At 34.8% G+C, this 18,289-nt stretch overlaps 2 protein-coding genes across 28 annotated transcripts; both read right to left on the reverse strand.

Annotated features, from left to right (window-relative positions):
- Positions 1-570: 570 nt before the first annotated feature.
- On the reverse strand, positions 571-17,144 carry LOC115989552 (putative disease resistance protein RGA3). 27 transcript variants are annotated; one of them, XM_031113288.1, is made up of 20 exons: positions 14,090-17,144; positions 13,540-13,679; positions 13,137-13,435; positions 12,417-12,673; positions 11,607-11,761; positions 11,446-11,502; positions 11,080-11,177; positions 10,890-10,988; positions 10,403-10,556; positions 9,612-9,889; positions 9,452-9,525; positions 9,327-9,364; positions 9,112-9,202; positions 3,000-3,064; positions 2,694-2,793; positions 2,494-2,562; positions 2,278-2,385; positions 2,019-2,108; positions 1,812-1,916; positions 571-1,086 (listed from the first exon to the last, which is right to left on the reverse strand). In XM_031113288.1, exon 1 carries the CDS (start codon positions 16,851-16,853, stop codon positions 14,163-14,165), a length of 2,691 nt encoding a protein of 896 aa, XP_030969148.1. In that variant the 5' UTR covers positions 16,854-17,144; the 3' UTR covers positions 571-1,086; positions 1,812-1,916; positions 2,019-2,108; positions 2,278-2,385; positions 2,494-2,562; positions 2,694-2,793; positions 3,000-3,064; positions 9,112-9,202; positions 9,327-9,364; positions 9,452-9,525; positions 9,612-9,889; positions 10,403-10,556; positions 10,890-10,988; positions 11,080-11,177; positions 11,446-11,502; positions 11,607-11,761; positions 12,417-12,673; positions 13,137-13,435; positions 13,540-13,679; positions 14,090-14,162. The 27 variants fall into 27 exon arrangements, with proteins under 27 accessions (XP_030969148.1, XP_030969147.1, XP_030969168.1 ...); XM_031113287.1 differs by having other exon boundaries at positions 2,694-2,821; XM_031113308.1 differs by lacking the exons at positions 2,019-2,108; positions 2,278-2,385; positions 2,494-2,562; positions 2,694-2,793; positions 3,000-3,064 and adding exons at positions 6,867-6,956; positions 7,126-7,233; positions 7,341-7,409; positions 7,541-7,640; positions 7,848-7,912 and having other exon boundaries at positions 1,812-1,892.
- LOC115990116 (putative disease resistance protein RGA4) lies at positions 16,860-18,044 on the reverse strand. Its single transcript, XM_031113976.1, has 2 exons — positions 17,960-18,044; positions 16,860-17,450 (listed from the first exon to the last, which is right to left on the reverse strand). Exons 1-2 carry the CDS (start codon positions 17,996-17,998, stop codon positions 16,860-16,862), a joined length of 630 nt encoding a protein of 209 aa, XP_030969836.1. The 5' UTR covers positions 17,999-18,044.
- Positions 18,045-18,289: the final 245 nt, after the last annotated feature.

Here is an 18,289-nt window from a genome sequence, read left to right on the forward strand (position 1 = left end):
AAATAACTCGATTTTCTACGAATCGAGTATTTTAATGAAACTCGATTTTAAAGTAATCGAGTATCGAAACAGGGGCATATCCCTATATAGTTTCGAAAAAGGGGCATATTGCTAATTTTTTTCAAAATTAAGGGCAAAAGGCTAGAATCTCCAGCAAACGTGATTGTTGTGCTCACTCAATAATACTGGCAAGTCACCGCACCTTAAATATCCTACATTGTTCAATGACTTTTTAAGGAAAAAAAAATGACTTATTATTGTAGAAGAAAATGTTACACAGCTTTATTACTTTGAGAAGATAGTTACAGATAGAAGTATATAGCAATCTCACTTCTATAATCTGAAGTATAAGGCACCTAAAACATGCATTGTAGTTGATGGCATCTAAAACATACATTGTAGCTGATAGCATCTAAGGTTTGTGATGTTCCAGTTTTACTTGGAATTGATCGCACACCAAATACCAAAGCTAATTTCATTTGATCTCCTACTTGAATTCCAATCATAGCACGAGGGGCTGAACATCAAATAGTTCACCGCAGTAAAACCACAACCATATCGGACACCATCAACAATCCAGATGAAAGCAAGTTTACAAAAAAATTTCCATGAGTAGCATCACATGCATGTCAAAGGAGGATGATGGAAAATAAATGCATACTCCCGAAAGCTTCATGGCTATACACAAGTCACAGCACACAAAAGGTTCAAAAATCTGGAATTACATGTAAATGTTGGATGCAAATTCTAGGCTCGAAATTGAAAAACTGAGTTCACTGGTCATAAATTTCTTGGTGTGCGCTGTGCCACTGCTTCACGATATTGTTTCTTGAACTCCATGACATGCTACATTAATGCGCCTATGATATGTTAATGGAGCATTGGAGCTTCATCAATCAACACTGTTGTGTCTACAAATCAAGCATAGAGATTTTCCATTTTGCCCGTTGGAGCTCTGTCATTTGACTGTGTAGAGCTTTATCAATCAACTGTACTTGTACCAGAATGTAAGAAGTGGCTTTCTGAGGTACGTCGTTGCTTATTAATTCCCACCAATTTAAAATATGCTTCACCAAATGTTCAAGACTGCACAGCCAAAGATGGAAGGGGAAAAAATTGTTAAAAATACTCATCAGCAAAGCCCATAAACAAAAATCTCCAAACTAAAGGGGTATTTAGACAACTCCATGGAAACCTCACCTTTAATACTAAGATCATTTTATTAATTCACAATAATGGTAAATCCTCTCAATCACCCTTTGATTTGTAGGTTATGGTATTGGTGGATTAACTGACTATAAAATCATTCTTGTGAAAGTGTGAACCAGAAGTGAATTTTGATGAAATTCTCCACTCCAAATTTTGTGAAAGTGTAGAATATGAGAATAATTCCAACGTTTAAGCACTTGTAAACTCAATTGAAGAATCAATCAGGTGCTTTCACAATTAAATGTTTTGAAAACCATATTGAACATCATGATAAATTTTCCCAACATTGGATGTAAGACCATCATTGCTATGAAAATTTTAGTGGATTTGACACCAAAAGAAAATCACAATTATTTAGTGTAAGTATACAAAACGTGCAAGATTCAGAAAATTATGCCATTCCCAATGGCAGAAAAGGAAGAGTTTTAATTTGGCTGGAGTAGAGCATAACCATTGCCTACAATAACATAGTATAATGATATTGAGCAATGTGTTGGTTATAATAAGAAAAATGGAAATTATAATTACAGATTTAATTGTTTAAGTTCTTAGATAATATGAAAAAGGTAAGATGATAAAGAAGAATAAGGATAAGTAGTTACCTACATGTTGAATGAGATACACAATACCATAGCCTGTACTTTATGGCCTTCAATTTCACGTATATGCAAATAAGTGGCTAACTGTAAAATTTGTGGACACTCGGACTGTAAGAGCAAATTAAAAATTTTAAATTTAGTGTATGGTTGTAAAAGATTACAAAAATGACATTGATCAATGAAAAAAGCTTTCAATATATCCCTCACTACCTTGAATTCTCCAGCCGCAAATACACAGGATAACATTGCTTGCAAATTTATATGACAAAATGCCCCATCAAGTCCCTTTCTCAAAATATGCTGAGTTCAAGGTAACAAAAATCAAATTATCAAGGTAAGCCTATTGAATGAGAGAAATCAGACTATGTTAAGGCTACAAAGCACAAGACTGGAAGCCAATCTTTTGGACCATCAATACAAACAGTCATGAACTAGGAACTTCTAGTTATAAGATAAGGGTAAAGCTCACCACTGCAGCGTGCAAATCCTTCTCAATGCTTACAACTTCAAACATGGGCATCAATACAGCATGTTAGGCCTCATCCATGTGAGTGTCAGAACCAAAAGACTTTGTAACCTGAATCAGGATTAATAACCAGCTTGAGACAATTTTGAGATTAAATTATATGCATCAGGAGATAAGATCAGACTCACAATGCACAGGTTAAACAAAGCATATGATTACCGGAGTTCCACTATCAATGTTTTATGGGGGTCCAGCCACAATATCTTTGAATGCACACCTTCTAGTTTCCTACAGAGAAGGATACTCTTTTATGCAAGTTACACATTTGTAGATTATCATTTTCACAGCAACTTATTAATGTTCCATTGCATAGCCCACACCTCTCAAAATAAGGGATCATAAAATGAACCCAATTTTACCTCTGCAACAAGAAAACCAATATTCACGCCAACCCGAATTTCATTACCACGTAGATCATAGAGTACCTCTTCAAGTTCCATTTAATCCAAGTAAGTGCAACTGGTTGGAATGCATAGATCAATAACCACTGAACATATAAACTGGAGTTGTCAAGTTAATGACAAATATGAAAATTAAATTATAAAGTTATTTGTGGCAAACAATATATATTTAGTATATTCCCTGGGCCTGAATGGTTAAACTACTTTGGAGGCATCACTAACCCATGTGATGTCCAGATTATGGTGCTACAAAAAAAATTTAACCTTTTGCATGACATTTCCCTCTTGCACAAGATTTTCTTCCATGAGGAACATTGTTTCAAGTTCACCTTGCATAATAAATAAGACAAAATGAATTATAAATAAAAGAAAAAGAATAACATCATCTTTAAAGATTGCCACATAAATTATTTTGTGTTTATAATTGTGCATTCTAAGCCTTTGAATTGTTCTTGTTAAAAAGATATAAAACCGCTAAAAGCAATAATTAGCTCCTCCTAGGTCATTAAACACCTCCGTCATTAATGAGTCACGTGAGAAGCATACCGCCGCACGGGTGAAGCAAGAATCCACAGTAAATAGTCTAATGTATGTCAAAATCCCACCTTTCCTCCTCGGCCGAGAAAGAAGGAGTCGGAATTTTGAGGGGCTATTGTAGGGGTGAAATTTACAAACCAATAGTGGGCTTTGGGCCCTGCGCGGAGTCCAGCCATGACAAGAAGGGAAAACGGGGCCAGAAGATTTCCAGCCCAATCCTGTTGGGCCGGACTTATTTAAGGTGGCGTTCGAGGAGGAGCGCCTCCTCGGACACGCCAGATGGGAGTCCAACGTATACCCTACACATAGTGAGGAACCATCCCGAACAAGAGGATAATGTTAGGCGTCCAGGAGGCAACCACAGCTGCCGCATTAAATGCAAGGAAGCTACCTTTTCAGTCGCATTAATGTAGAGAAGACAGGCGAACAGTGTTACATTGGCCAGTGCAACTCACAGAAGGATAAGGGAGATGTCCGATAGGACAGACACTCAAGTGAAGGTCCAGATGACTAACAAGTGTAAGGTCCTTATCAATTCAAGGAAGCTATATAAGAGAAGAAAATCCCCAAGAAGAGGGGATCGGAGAATTAAGAAAAGAGAGAGAGAGAAAGGTTAAAGAACTCTATAGTCTGTAAACAGAGCAAGAGGTGCACTTATACGTCTCCTCGGACCGATATCTTATTAAACGTAAATGGAATATTCTCACGTTCAACGTATTGCATGGCGTACATCTAACTGACGTTCACTTCGTCTAGTCTTAGCTCTGTAACCCACTCTCTACAAATTCATTGTCTGGGGACTTTTGAGTCAGAACCACTTACTTGCTGGGCCTGGGCCCCAAAAACCGCCCTTACACTTAATATTTTAAATTACACTTTAATTTAAAATTTAAAAATAAGGTTTTTTAATTTTGAAATTGAGGATAATTTTGGAAACCTACCCTTAAGCACCATATTAGTACACAATTTTTTAATATTAATTTAATAAAATTTGGACAAACAAATGTAAAAGAAAAAATATTTTTTCCCTTCAAGTTTTGGAGTGAAGTGTCATTTTTCCAAACTTCAAAAAATGATAATGTAATTACCCAAAAAAAAGATGTGTATATTTGTTAATTTATTAAAGACGTTAAGCTCAAGTTTAAGTTAATGTTCAACAATTAAATAATTCAAATTCAAACATAATAGTATATTTATGAACAAGTTATTGAATATCAAAATATGAGACTCAATCTAAGTTATATAATATTATATGTTTGTATGCGTGTATAATAGAATTTAAAATTTTAGACTTTGGCTAATGCCATTACCTTCACATCTATTAAATTATGCCATAAAAGTCATAACATTAACATAGTCCTTTTAAAATAAAAAATAAAAAAATCATAAAATAGTCCGGTAAAGTAATCAACATGGTCCAGCAAGCTTACGGTTTGTGGGATAAAAAAAAATGAATAGGACTATAATATAATATCACGTTGACCTTTTAACAAAATAATGTGGTTATGGCTTTTTTCTCAAAAAAAAAAAGAAAAAAAAAAGGTTGTGGCTTTATCATGGCCATAATTGCTAACTGCCTAATAAGTGAACAAATAGATGGTATAGAGCCTAACACGCTCAAAAGTTAGCCTTCATAAATCTTTATGTACAAATTTGTAGGAACTTAAATGAAGTAATAGAGACATTCTTATTATGAAAGTAGGTTCGATGCAAGACTTTTTTGTGTTAGCAAGACAGATATCAAATGTAACTGTTATGCTCACTAATACTAGCAAGTCACCCCACCTTGAATATACAGCATTATTCAATGACTTTTCAAGGAAAAATGACTTATTATTGTAGAAGAAAATGTCACACAGATTTATTACTTTGAGAAGATAGTTACAGATAGAAGTATATAGCAATCTCACTTCTATAATCTCAAGTATAAGGCACCTAAAACATGCATTGTAGTTGATGGCATCTAAGGTTTGTGATGTTCCAGTTTTACTTGGAATTGATCGCCCACCAAATACCAATGCTAATTTCATTTGATCTCCTACTTGATTTCCAATCATAGCACTGGGGACTGAACATCAAATAGTTCACCGCAGTAAAACCACAACCATATTGGACATCAACAATCCAGATGAAAGCAAGTTTACAAAAAAATTTCCATGAGTAGCATCACATGCATGTCAAAGGAGGATGATGGAAAAAAAAATGCATACTCCCGAAAGCTTCATGGCTATACACAAGTCACAGCACAAAAATGGTTCAAAAATCTGGAATTACATGTAAATGTTGGATGCAAATTCTAGGCTCGAAATTGAAAAACTGAGTTCACTGGTCATAAATTTCTTGGTGTGCTGTGTGCCACTGCTTCACAATATTGTTTCTTGAACTCCATGACATGCTACATTGATGCGCCTATGATATGTTAATGGAGTTTCATCAACCAACACAGTTGTGTCTACAAATCAAGCATAGAGATTTTCCATTTTGCCCTTTGGAGCTCTGTCATTTGACTGTGTAGAGATTTATCAATCAACTGTACTTGTACCAGAATGTAAGAAATGGCTTTCTGAGGTACATCGTTGCTTATTAATTCCCACCAATTTAAAATGTGCTTCACCAAATGTTCAAGACTGCACAGCCAAAGATGTAAGGGGAAAAAATTGTTAAAAATACTCATAAGCAAAGCCCATAAACAAAAATCTCCAAACTAAAGGGGTATTTAGACAACTCCATGGAAACCTTAGCTTTAATACCAAGATCATTTTATTAATTCACAATAATGGTAAATCCTCTTATTCACCCTTTGATTTGTAGGTTATGGTATTGGTAGATTAACTGACTATAAAATCATTCTTGTGAAAGTGTGAACCAGAAGTGAATTTTGATGAAATTCTCCGCTCCAAATTTTGTGGAAGTGTAAAGAATATGAGAATAATTCCAACATTTAAGCACTTGTAAACTCAATTGAACAATCAATCAGGTGCTTTCACAATTAAATGTTTTGAAAACGATATTGAACATCATGATAAATTTTCCCAGCATTGGATGTAAGACCATCGTTGCTATGAAAATTTTAGTGGATTTGACACCAAAAGAAAATCACAAGTATTTAGTGTAAGTATACAAAACGTGCAAGATTCAGAAAATTATGCCATTCCCAATGGCAGAAAAGGAAGAGTTTTAATTTGGCTGGAGTTGAGCATAACCATTGGAAAATAAGATATCAACTAGTCCTCTTAATCCCCTACAATAACATAGTATAATGATATTGAGCAATGTGTTGGTTATAATAAGAAAAATGGAAATTATAATTACAGATTTTATTGTTTAAGTTCTTAGATAATATGAAAAAGGTAAGATGATAAAAAAGAACAAGGATAAGTAGTTACCTATATGTTGAATGAGATACACAATACCATAGCCTGTACTATATGGCCTTCAATTTCACGTACATGCAAATAAGTGGCGAACTGTAAAATTTGTGGACACTCGGACTGTAAGAGCAAATTAAAAATTTTAAATTTAGTGTATGGTTGCAAAAGGATTACAAAAATGACATTGATCAATGAAAAAAGCTTTCAATATATCCCTCACTACCTTGAATTCTCTAGCCACAAATACACAGGATAACATTGCTTGCAAATTTATATGACAAAACACCCCATCAAGTCCCTTTCTCAAAATATGCTGAATTCAAGGGAACAAAAATCAAATTATCAAGGTAAGCCTATTGAATGAGAGAAATCAGACAATGTTAAGGCCACAAAGCACAAGACTGGAAGCCAATCTTTTGGACCATCAATACAAACAGTCATGAACTAGGAACTTCTAGTTAAAAGATAAGGGTAAAGCTCACCACTGCAGCGTGCAAATCCTTCTCAATGCTTACAACTTCAAACATGGGCATCAATACAGCATGTTAGGCCTCATCCATGTGAGTGTCAGAACCAAAAGACTTTGTAACCTGAATAAGGATTAATAACCAGCTTGAGACAATTTTGAGATTAAATTATATGCATCGGAGATAAGATCAGACTCACAATGCACAGGTTAAACAAAGCATATGATTACCGGAGTTCCACTATCAATGTTTTATGGGGGTCCAGCCACAATATCTTTGAATGCACACCTTCTAGTTTCCTACAGAGAAGGATACTATTTTATGCAAGTTACACATTTGTAAATTATCATTTTCACAGCAACTTATTAATGTTCCATAGCATAGCCCACGCATCTCAAAATAAGGGATCATAAAATGAATCCAATTTTACCTCTGCAACAAGAAAACCAATATTCACGCCAACCCGAATATCATTACCACGTAGATCATAGAGTCCCTCTTCAAGTTCCATTTACTCCAAGCAAGTGCAACTGGTTGGAATGCATAGATCAACAACCACTGAACATATAAACTGGAGTTGCCAAGTTAATGACGACTATGAAAATGAAATTATAAAGTTATCGGTGGCAAACAATATATATATTTAGTATATTCCCCGGGCCTGAATGGTTAAACTACTTTGGAGGCATCACTAAGCCATGTGATGTCAAGATTATGGTGCTACAAAAAAATTTAACATTTTGCATGACGTTTCCCTCTTGCACAAGATTTTCTTCCATGAGGAACATTGTTTCAAGTTCACCTTGCATAATAAATAAGACAAAATGAATTATAAATAAAAGAAAAATAATAACATCTAGTGATTCTCTCTTGTTGTTCCTTATTAGCTCTCTTTTTCTCTGTAATTAGTTTTTCCTTTATGTTTCTGCTTTTCTTTCCTTTTTTGTAATCTTTCTTTTGCATTGTGCTACTTTGCATAAAGCAGTTTTTTTTTAATAAACATCTTTCTTACTTATCAAAAAAAAAAATCATCTTTAAAGATTGCCACATAAATTATTTTGTATTTATAATTGTGCATTCTAAGCCTTTGAATTGTTTTTGTTTCTGTTGTTGCCATTGTAGTACTAACCGTGCATTCAAGTGCAAATTCTAAAACCATAGCCACCAAAATGGTGTCTAACAAACTATGTATTGTTTTGGTATCTTTATCTTTCCTCATTGCCCCCTTTCTTCTTTAAATTTTATAATACAAAATATTGATGTCCAATTGGCTTTTCAACTAATTTTAATTTTATGTTTAGAAACTAAACAATCTTCCAACTCATTATAATTTATTGAGAAAGGAATCAATATAGGATGGCAGACCAATTTTAAAGAAATTTCTTTTCATTAGTAAAAGATATCAAGGTGAACTAAGTGCTTCAGAATGCTAATCAGATAAAAGCTAAGCAACTAATAGTAGTGAAGCAGACACTGGCCCAAAAGAAAGGTAGCCTTGAACTCTTGTTACGGTGTGGTTTCAGTGTTATTTACAATTACTTTAGTCTTGTACATAAAAAATTCCGATTGTGATAAGATGTTGAAATTTAGTTCTAATCAATGGTGAGAAGATGCAGCAATTATTCAATGCAATGATTTGGGGCAGTCTAATAGGAATAATTGACAACTAGTTAAGAAAAAAAAGTGAATTGAATTTATGAAACATGAGTATCTAGTTCTTGATTGTATTAGAAACCTGAAAACCCTCATAAATGAATGGGATACATCAACACTAGAACAGTATGACAGAGAGGAGCAGAAAGGCACGAAGAGTCATAAGCAATTTTACTTTGCCTCAGCCAAAAGAGGAGGGAGAAAAAGATCATAAAGATTTCCTCTGTGATTTCCATTCAAAAAAGGAAAGTAAAAATCTCCTTCAGCAAAGAAATCGTAATAAGCAACAAGAAACTCTTATTCACTTCCATTAATGTTGGTTTCATAAAAGCAGTATCCGATAGTTACCTCCCATGCCCACACTCTTCCAGTTGGGATGTTTGTAATATCTTCTTCTACCCGGAGGTTGGTTCCCAAGCATGCCACAGAACACTCTAGCCTTGAGACAAGAAACAAGCATATGACATTGATTAAAAAGCCAATATATATATTTTTAATGTAATAGTTACGAGCATTCAAAAATATGGATAAGAGATTCCATAAAGATTTTGCTGGCCAATTACCTCGGTTGCTTTTTCTGTGTCACCAAATAGACTGGCCCCTACAGAACACCAGCATTTGAAGTCAAGATTGTTTTTGCTGCATCTTTGAAATGATAACGGAGCTTTGTAGTTAGAAATTTACTCACAATGTCTGAGGCCCAAGGGAACGCAACATTTTGCATGATGTCTAGCCAGAATGAGGGCTAAGTATTCCTCAACCCTTAATAGGTTGGAAATTATTGTTACTAACTATGGAGCAAAAAGAAAATGCAGCAACATCATGGAAAGAGAAGAATAAAAAGTTACCTGAAGGAAAATTAGAATTGAGGTACCCTTATCAAAGGCAAGAGTTATATGGCTTCAATACCTATATTTTTTGCTCATTCTGATGACAAATTTGGATTTTTTTTTCTTTAATTGGTCCAATCTTCTCGTCCACCTTTTATTAAGCCATTCCAGAATTAGGAAATTATGGATGGTAACAAAAGGTAAGAATTTTTTTTTTTTTTTTTTAAAAAGGAGCATTTACTAGTCTCTCTTGCATGGGATGTCTTATCCAAACACATCACAGTTCCCAACTCACCCTGCATAATGAACAAGAAGAAAGAATGAGAGAATTAAAGGAGAAGATTTTTTTTTTATTGGGTGTTACTAAAGGGGCATTCTAGTTTCACTTCTAGGATAACAGATACCATAATTATGTCGAGCAATATTTTTGACCTAAAAAATCATTGTCATTATCCTTTCTCAACTATACAATTTTTATAACAAAAAAAATAGAAGGGCTAGTTGCTTCTTTACGACTAAAATTCTTCTCTTGCTAGAAACTATAAAATGCTCCAACTCATAATTGCTTAAAAGGAACGGACATAAGAACATGTCCTATTTTTCAAGAAATTTGTTGGAAAGCGAAAGCGAAAACAAAGAACATAAAAACTATTCATTTCACGTGTACCTATTTCTTAACTATAAACAATCATGTAATGTAGTTATATGGCTTTCTGCTAAGAAAATCAATTAACTAACGCATACAAGAAATAAACAAAAATTTATGGAGCATTTTTAACTATTTTGATTGTTTGAAAAGCTATAAGTACCTAGTAAATAAATGTGTGATCAAACAAGAGAGCTATGGCTCCAAAAAGAGGTGAAAAGAGAAAGAGGGAAGAGAAATCACACTTTGCCTCAACCAGAAATGGAGGGAGAGGGAGTAGTTACAAAGTACATTTATCTTCAGCATTCTGTAATCATCTGTATAATTAAGGAAATAAACCAAAATTAATTAGGAAACTCCAGGAGTGAAAGACATGATGGGATTGAGGCAGTAAAGACCAAAAAGTCATAAGAATCTAGTAGAAAACACTGTTCATTCAAGAATCTAGTTGGTCCTCATATGGGAAAATTCATCTACTTTACTAAAGAAACAAAATACAGACCTTCAAAGTAAGGCTGATAAGACGAAGAAATCAGACAATGCTAAGACTACAATGAAGCATTTGGAAAAAGCCAATCTTTTAGATCATTATCACTTTGGAACATTCAAAAACTAGGAACTTCTAGTAAAAAGATGTGTACAAAGCCTACCTGTAATGCACAACACCATTCTCTATGTGTAGAACTTCAAACACAGGCTTAATGAGTCTAGTTTACGGTATGTAAACAGCAAGGACCTTTTTCTGTGGCCTGCATTATGAGTGGCAACCAGATTTCAATTATATGAGATTAAAACATATGATTTCATTAGGAGATAAGGTAGATGTGATCTAAAACTCACCACAAATTATTCAAAGCATCCCAGACTTCCAATATGTCTTTATCAATGGTTTTAGGAAGTCCATCTATAACAACTTTGAGAGCACACCTTCTAGTTTCCTGCAAAGTAGAGTGCTCTTTTACACAAGTTCAAATTTTTACTTATCATTTTGCAGAAGCTTCTTAGTGTTACTTTATATATATATATATATATATATATATATAGTTACAACCTGGATGTTTCCATTGGAAACACTATGAGATGTTGAGCTAAAAGGCTCTTAATATTACACAACCCAGTCCTAACAAAATCAGGGATCCTAAAATAATCCAATTTCACCTCCACAGTACAACAAACCAATATTTGTGTTGAATCAAATTGCATTACCACATATTAATATCACAGAAGTTCTTTCCAAGTCCCATCTACTCCACGAAAGTACAACTGCTAAGATGCAAGAGTTAACAATTACTAAACATATAAATTGGAGCTGTTTACCAAGGCAAAGACTACTACGTAAATTCAAATCTTAAAGTTTAATGTCAAACATTTTGCAACATGCTCTGCTCCTGAATTCTGCAGACAGCTTTGGAGATGCAACTGACCCCTCGAGATGTTCCAATCATGGTGCCAAAGTTTTTTGCATGACCATTCCCTCTTGTGCAAGATGTGCTTTCCCAAATGACACAGTTTGGAGTTCACCCTGCACAATAAAACAAGAAGACGGAATGATAGAATGAAACACAAAGCATGAGCTGAGAAAATTTTTGTCAAGCTTTGCAACTGAGATTATTTTGTGGTACCAAACATGAATTCTAGTGAAACTTCTAGAATTACTACCCCTCAAAAAATGAAAATAAAAGATAAAAACTAAAAAGCATATCTAGCAATGGATTTTTCTTTTTCTTTTTCTTTTTTTATTAGTCATATCTAAGCAATGGATTTTGGACACATACTTTCTTATTGCACTTTTCCTCACAAAATTTGTAATCAGAAAAAAAAATGACAGCCAACTGTCTTTTTACAAAACTAAATTCTCTGCTTTGAAACTACTCAATATTTAAAGTAAAGGCTAATTGCTTATAAGAAAGAATTGACATAAGACCACAACCCATTTGAAAAAAAATGTAACAGTTGGGAAAAATACAAACTTAGAAAAGAAAAAAGGGGGGGGGGGTTGTGAAGCATGATTAAACAGTTCTTGATTTTATTAGAAAGTTGAAAGCCCCCATGTATGAATGTGTGATAAAAGACATAATGACAAGTGAAAGAATAGAGGCAAGAAGTTATAATTTGCCACAGCCGAAAGCAGAGAGAGAGAGAGAGAGTACATCTATGTGTAGTGTTTCTATAATTACCTATATCATGAAGGAAATAAACCATAACCATAGAGGAAACTTGTTGAGTGAGGATAAGATTGAGGCAGCAAAGAAGTTGTAATAGGCTATTAAGAAAATGTTATTCACTTCCACCGTTCCACGAATGTTGCTCCAGAAAAGAGTATCCAACTCTTTCCATCCAACTAACAAAGCCAAGGTATTTGTAATTTTTTCTTCTTGACTGGTGGTCACCTCTTATACTTCACACTCTTCAATGTAAAGAATCACTTCAGCCTCTGAGACAAGAAACAAAACATACGATATTGACATAAAACTTGCAAGCATCTAACCCTTTATCTATAAAACTTGATCATAAGCAAAATCATTTTGGAGCCTAAAGAGCCCTTCTCTTTCATCTTAAGATTAGCATATAGATAAAAGATGCGAATTATCTAATTATCTTTGAATTGATAATGGAGATTTTTACCCAAAAAAAAAAAACCTGTGCTATGTGCTAGGATTTTAAAACTTTTAAAATAATATACTCAATGATATCCATTAAAAAAGTACATGTATCACCAAATCAAATCAGATTGAATGAGGCCCGAGGAGCATGAAACACTTTTGCATTATTTCTGGACTAAATGAGAGTGAAACATACCTAGACCCTTGATAGGTTGGACATTATAGTTGTTAAAAATGTACAAAGAAGCAAATGCAACAATAGCAAAAAGGGGCTGAAAAAATACAAGAAGTTACCTGTAGGAGAACTATAATCAAAGTGCCCATATTAAACAAAAAGTTGAATGGCCTTGATTCCAGAATTTGGGGAATTTTTGAACTGGTCCAGTCTACTACTCTTCACCTTCTACATTGTCATTCCAAAATTATTCAACCATGGATGGCATAAACAGACAAACAAACAACAGACTTCTATCTAGTTATTCCCTCTTATCCCAGTGCTAACATCCAACTCTCTCCCTCTTTATTTGCACGAAACACTTCAATCGAAAGGACAAGAAAACCACATGCACTCCTCTGGATTCAAACTCTTTAAACTGCAATGTTAAAGCTGATGATTATGAGCTAAATGCTCATGCTAAATATTTATTCTAGAAATTTAATAGATAGAAGATTGCATAAGTTGCAAATGATCACATACCTTAATGACCTTTCATTTGTCAGTATGCAATACAAAATGCAAGCCTTTCTTTTGTGGGTGTTTTACAAACATGCATCCATACATGCAAATTTTCTCCAGCACAAAATATGCTTCTCATTTGATTTCTGGTTTAATAAGGCCTACAAAATAAATATTTAGCATGAGGATTTTACCACAGAGAAAACACTTTAACAAAGAAGAGTCTTCTTGTCATTGGTATGAAGAAGAAAAACCATATAAAATAAAAATACAATAAACAAAGGTAACTTTTTTTTTTTTTTTTTTTGATAATCATAAAACAAGACAGCATAATGAAGAACAAGGGATTATGAAAATAATTAAGACGCAGTAGTAAAATCTCCAACACATTTTTGTAATTTTGTGAATAGTATTAGTGGGCAAATGAAATTGAACTATTTGGTCACAAATCTGATGAATTTATCTACGAACATTGTTAATTTAATTTTTTTTTTCCTAGACAAATAGAATATATAATAGATATAAAAACAAAGAAAGTAAAAAATGAAGAAGACAAAGTGAAAGAAGTTACCTTATCTGAATGGATGCGACTTGTAGAGCCCTAATCGAACTGAGATTCAAGTTTGCATTGGACGACCATCTCTTCACACAGTTCCTCCATAAATGCTGATGTTGGGTATGTGAGAAATCTTGGGCCATTGATCTCCTATCTCTGTTTTGCAACATTCACTGAGAATTGGACTATATTCGATATCCAGATTCTTTAAGGGAGTTGTAGGAAGGAAGTCTGGCAGCGATTTCAGCTTGGGGCAATTATGAATTCGCAATTCCTGAAGACGTGGCATAATAGTGATAGTAACACCACTATCTTGTGCTTCTTCTTCTCTCATTGTTCCTCCAATCCCATCCCATTCTTCCCACTCTTTCAACCTCCAAAATGAGAGGGACTTTAAATTAGGGAATAAGACAAGTGAAGATAATGATGATGATGTTGATCCCTTCTCTTCGTCTATCTTGGATTCTTCTATTCCCAAAAATTCAAAGCCCACCTTTTTCACACTTTCCGCATCACATATCGTTAATGATTCGAGGAACAGCGGCTTCCCCAAAGTGGGAAAATGCTCTCCGCTATTCAGATTGTCACATCTAAGTGATTTCAATCCGGGTAAATGGCATGCCAACGTCATCCAATTGGAAATTCGACAATCGATAGTCAATTCCTCTAACGAAGTTTTCTCGAGGAAGTTGGGCAGTGACTTTAGCTTTGGGCACTGGCAAATTGTCAAAACCCGAAGACGTGGCATAATTAGAATTAGAACTGATTCTGAAACACCACTTTCTCCCATCCCATCCCATTCTTCCCACTCAAACATAGACTCAAAAAAGAGAGATTTCAAATTAGGGAATAAGATAAGTGATGATGTTGATGTTGATGCCATCTCCTCATCCTTCTTCCTATTGGATTCTATTCCCAAAAATTCAACATCCACCTTTTTCATACTATCCGAACCCCATATTTCTAATGATTCGAGGAAACGCAGCTTCCCCAGAGGAGGCAATTGCTCTAACTTATTGCAGTAATCAAGCACAAGCTTTTTCAAATTGGTCAAAGACATCACCCAATTAGGATACCCTGTACCCCCGTAGTAATGAATCGATAAACTCTCCAAGTCTGGATGTGGCTCCAACGCATTAAGAACTAATTCATCAGTCTCCCCTCTTCTATTCTCAGCTTCCCCACCAAACACTAATCTCAACTTACGGAGGTGTATCTTATTTTTTAGTTGTGCATTTTCAGCCTCTTGTACATCTGTTACGTTTTCCAGGCCTTCTATCCCAAGAGACCCTTTAAGGTGGACTAGATTCTTCAAATCTCCAAGTTTACATTCTCCAAAATTGTTCAGACCACCTATTATGAATCTGTTTAATGTTCTGAGAGAACTCAATCTTCCAATCCCTTTTGGAAAGGGTTCGGTCAATTCATCACACCAATCAATAAGAAGATGTCTCAATTTAATTAGTTTACCCATTCCTTGGGGTAATTTCATAATTTGACCACAACCACTAATATCCAATGTTTGTAAATTACATAAATTACACATCATTTCAGGTAATTCTGTAATGTTAGAACATGATAAATTGAGCAATCTTAAATGTTTTAATTTTTCCACTTCATTTGGAAGTTTCTCAAAGGAACTATCTTTCAAATTCAATGACCGGAGGCATGTCAAATGCTGGAATAAATCAGATGAGAAGACCATTCTTCCAAAATAAGGAGTTCGTAGAAAAAGAGTCCGTAGATTTTTTGCACTATAGATAGATACAGGAAATTGTGTTTCCTCCTTTAATTCTAATGTCAAATGACGAGCACTTTTACAATCTGTCCCCAACTCTTTGTCACCATCAATTGTGACGCATTCATTTGTTGACATAAATTGGGCGAAGTCATGAACCATATCATGCATGTTGCATCTTATTATCTCATCATCATCATTGTCATCTTTCTTAAAATCTTGGAAGAAGGAGTGCATAACTAATTTTTCAAAGTAACTTTCTCCCATATCCTCCATATTAGATTCCAAGCCCAAATATCCATGTGCCATCCATTGGTAGACCAACTCATTTCTAGAAAAGCGATAATCCTTTGGAAAGTTAGCACAATACAAGAAGCATTGTTTTATTGCTGATGGCAACTCATTATAACTAAATAATAATGGTCCTAAAAAAATGCCCTTTTTAACTTCTTTTAATTCCCATAAATTACTGTCCAAAATGTTCTTCCATTTTTGCCTACTTCTTTGGCTGCCCATGACACTCCCTAGAATCTTTGCAGCTAGTGGCAAGCCCTTACACTTATTTGCTAGTTCTCGACCAAGTTTTCCTAGTTGCTCATCATCTCTGTCAACAGATGCCATTTGACTGCATATCAACCAGCTGTCTTCATTAGACAGTACCTCCAAATTGATGGTATAAGCACTATTTACCATCTTTGCAACTCCCTCCTTACGTGTGGTGATCAAAATTCTACTACCTTGAGCACCAAATTTGAGTGCAAGTTCGAATGGCTCCCAATCATTGGGTTTTTCAGACCACACGTCATCTAAAACAAGAAAAAACTTCTTTCCTCTTATCAAATCACAAATTCTATTTACTAGATTTTGCAATTCAGTAATGTCAGGGGATTTACGATCAATAGATTCAATGATTGCTTTGGCAACCCTAATCTGATCAAAACGATCAGAAACACATACCCATATTAGTGTTTCAAAATGGGCCTGCACATCAACATCATTGTAGGCTAGTTGGGCAAGAGTTGTTTTTCCCATACCTCCCATGCCTATTCAGGAGATGACATGGGGGCTCTTTTCTTCTTGGCTACCCTTGCCCAAGAGGTTGCTCACTAGCTCACTCCATTCCTCATCACGACCACATATTTTAGACACATCAATAAGGGAGGTAGTTTTTGGTCGAGCAACTACTTCAGTATCCCTATTCAAGAAAATCCTAAACCCGAACCTGGCACTCTCTTTGTGAAGCTCATCTAAGTTTTCACTCAGTTCTTTTATTTTGTGAGCAATATCGTGACGCAAACCAAGTTTTTTAAATTGACGAAAAAAACACAAAGAGGAAGGGATGAAAGAGCATACCTTCTTCTTTAGAATAGGGGAGCTTTCAGCTTTTTCTTGTTTTTCAATTTCTGATTTGATCATTGCAGTGTTCCACTCGTCCAGTACATTGTCCATCTCGTAGGATACGTCTTTGAGCCTTTTTAACCAAAGCTTGACAGCTCCATCCATCAGCTGTCTTTTCTCAGCATCGTCAAGCACCGCCTGGATAGTTCGGAGATTGCCTTCAAGCTTTCGAACTTCTTCATCAACACCAATGACCAACCTTATCTCTTGTTTAGCCTCCTGAACAGTGATTGAAGCAAACTGCTCCAAGAGAGAAGAAACTAGAGATTCAGCCATACTTGAAAATGGAAGTTTGATAGATATCAGAAGAAAATGAAAGAAACTTAGATAATGAATTTGCGAAAGTGATTAGAGGTGCTACAGATGTTCTCCTTTCCTGCTTTTATAATTAACAGGAAGAACCAAGGAATCTATCACGGGCACTCAACATTGATAAAAGGCAATTATGTAGGGACAACTTCTTGTTGTATGCTGGCATATAATTGTTACAAGATCTTTGCCACCAAACAAAGAAAAGCATAACCCTTTAGAGAAAAAGCAAAAGAAGGAAGAAAAGAATCAAAGGAAAAGCTAAAGGACCATCTGATGTTTATTACGCTCGCTCAAGCTTTGTTGGATGCTGTTAAAAGATGAACATTTACGCAACGCAAGGGATCCATATATATGCATTGCTTCTTGTCTAGGTGAAATATTTATTCTTCTAGTTTTCTTTTTGTGAACTTGAAACAGAGACTATCTGAACACATTACCTTTTTGCAGTTTGAAAGATTGATGCTTGCTTTATCCATTGAGATGGGTGGTGACCTTAATTAAAACTCTCCTTGTGGGAAATTAAACGTTGCAAAAAATATCAAACTAATTAAACTATTTAATGTTTCTCAAAAAAAAAAAATTGAAGTAATTAATTTGTAGAATCATTTAAGTCGTCATAGAACGAAGGAAATGCTAGCCCTTTTCAATCTATGGTGCTCTGCACCAACAACTTTACCCCAATAAAACAAAGCTACAGTCGTTTTATTAACTAAACAAAGCTACCTGTCGTATTTCCACTGTTATGTGAGATGAGTTGTAAAACACGT

This window comes from Quercus lobata, chromosome 5 (genome assembly GCF_001633185.2).
Source record: "Quercus lobata isolate SW786 chromosome 5, ValleyOak3.0 Primary Assembly, whole genome shotgun sequence".
Lineage (NCBI taxonomy): Eukaryota > Viridiplantae > Streptophyta > Magnoliopsida > Fagales > Fagaceae > Quercus > Quercus lobata.

What these genes read in the sequence shown, in the direction of transcription:
- LOC115989552 (XM_031113299.1), bottom strand. Translation starts at nt 16,853, where the DNA reads ATGGGAGGTATGGGAAAAACAACTCTTGCCCAACTAGCCTACAATGAT.
- LOC115990116 (XM_031113976.1), bottom strand. Translation starts at nt 17,998, where the DNA reads ATGGATAAAGCAAGCATCAATCTTTCAAACTGCAAAAAG. An exon ending in ATCTTTCAAACTGCAAAAAG is followed by an intron (nt 17,451 to 17,959) that starts GTAATGTGTTCA and finishes CTCTTGGAGCAG; the next exon opens with TTTGCTTCAATCACTGTTCA.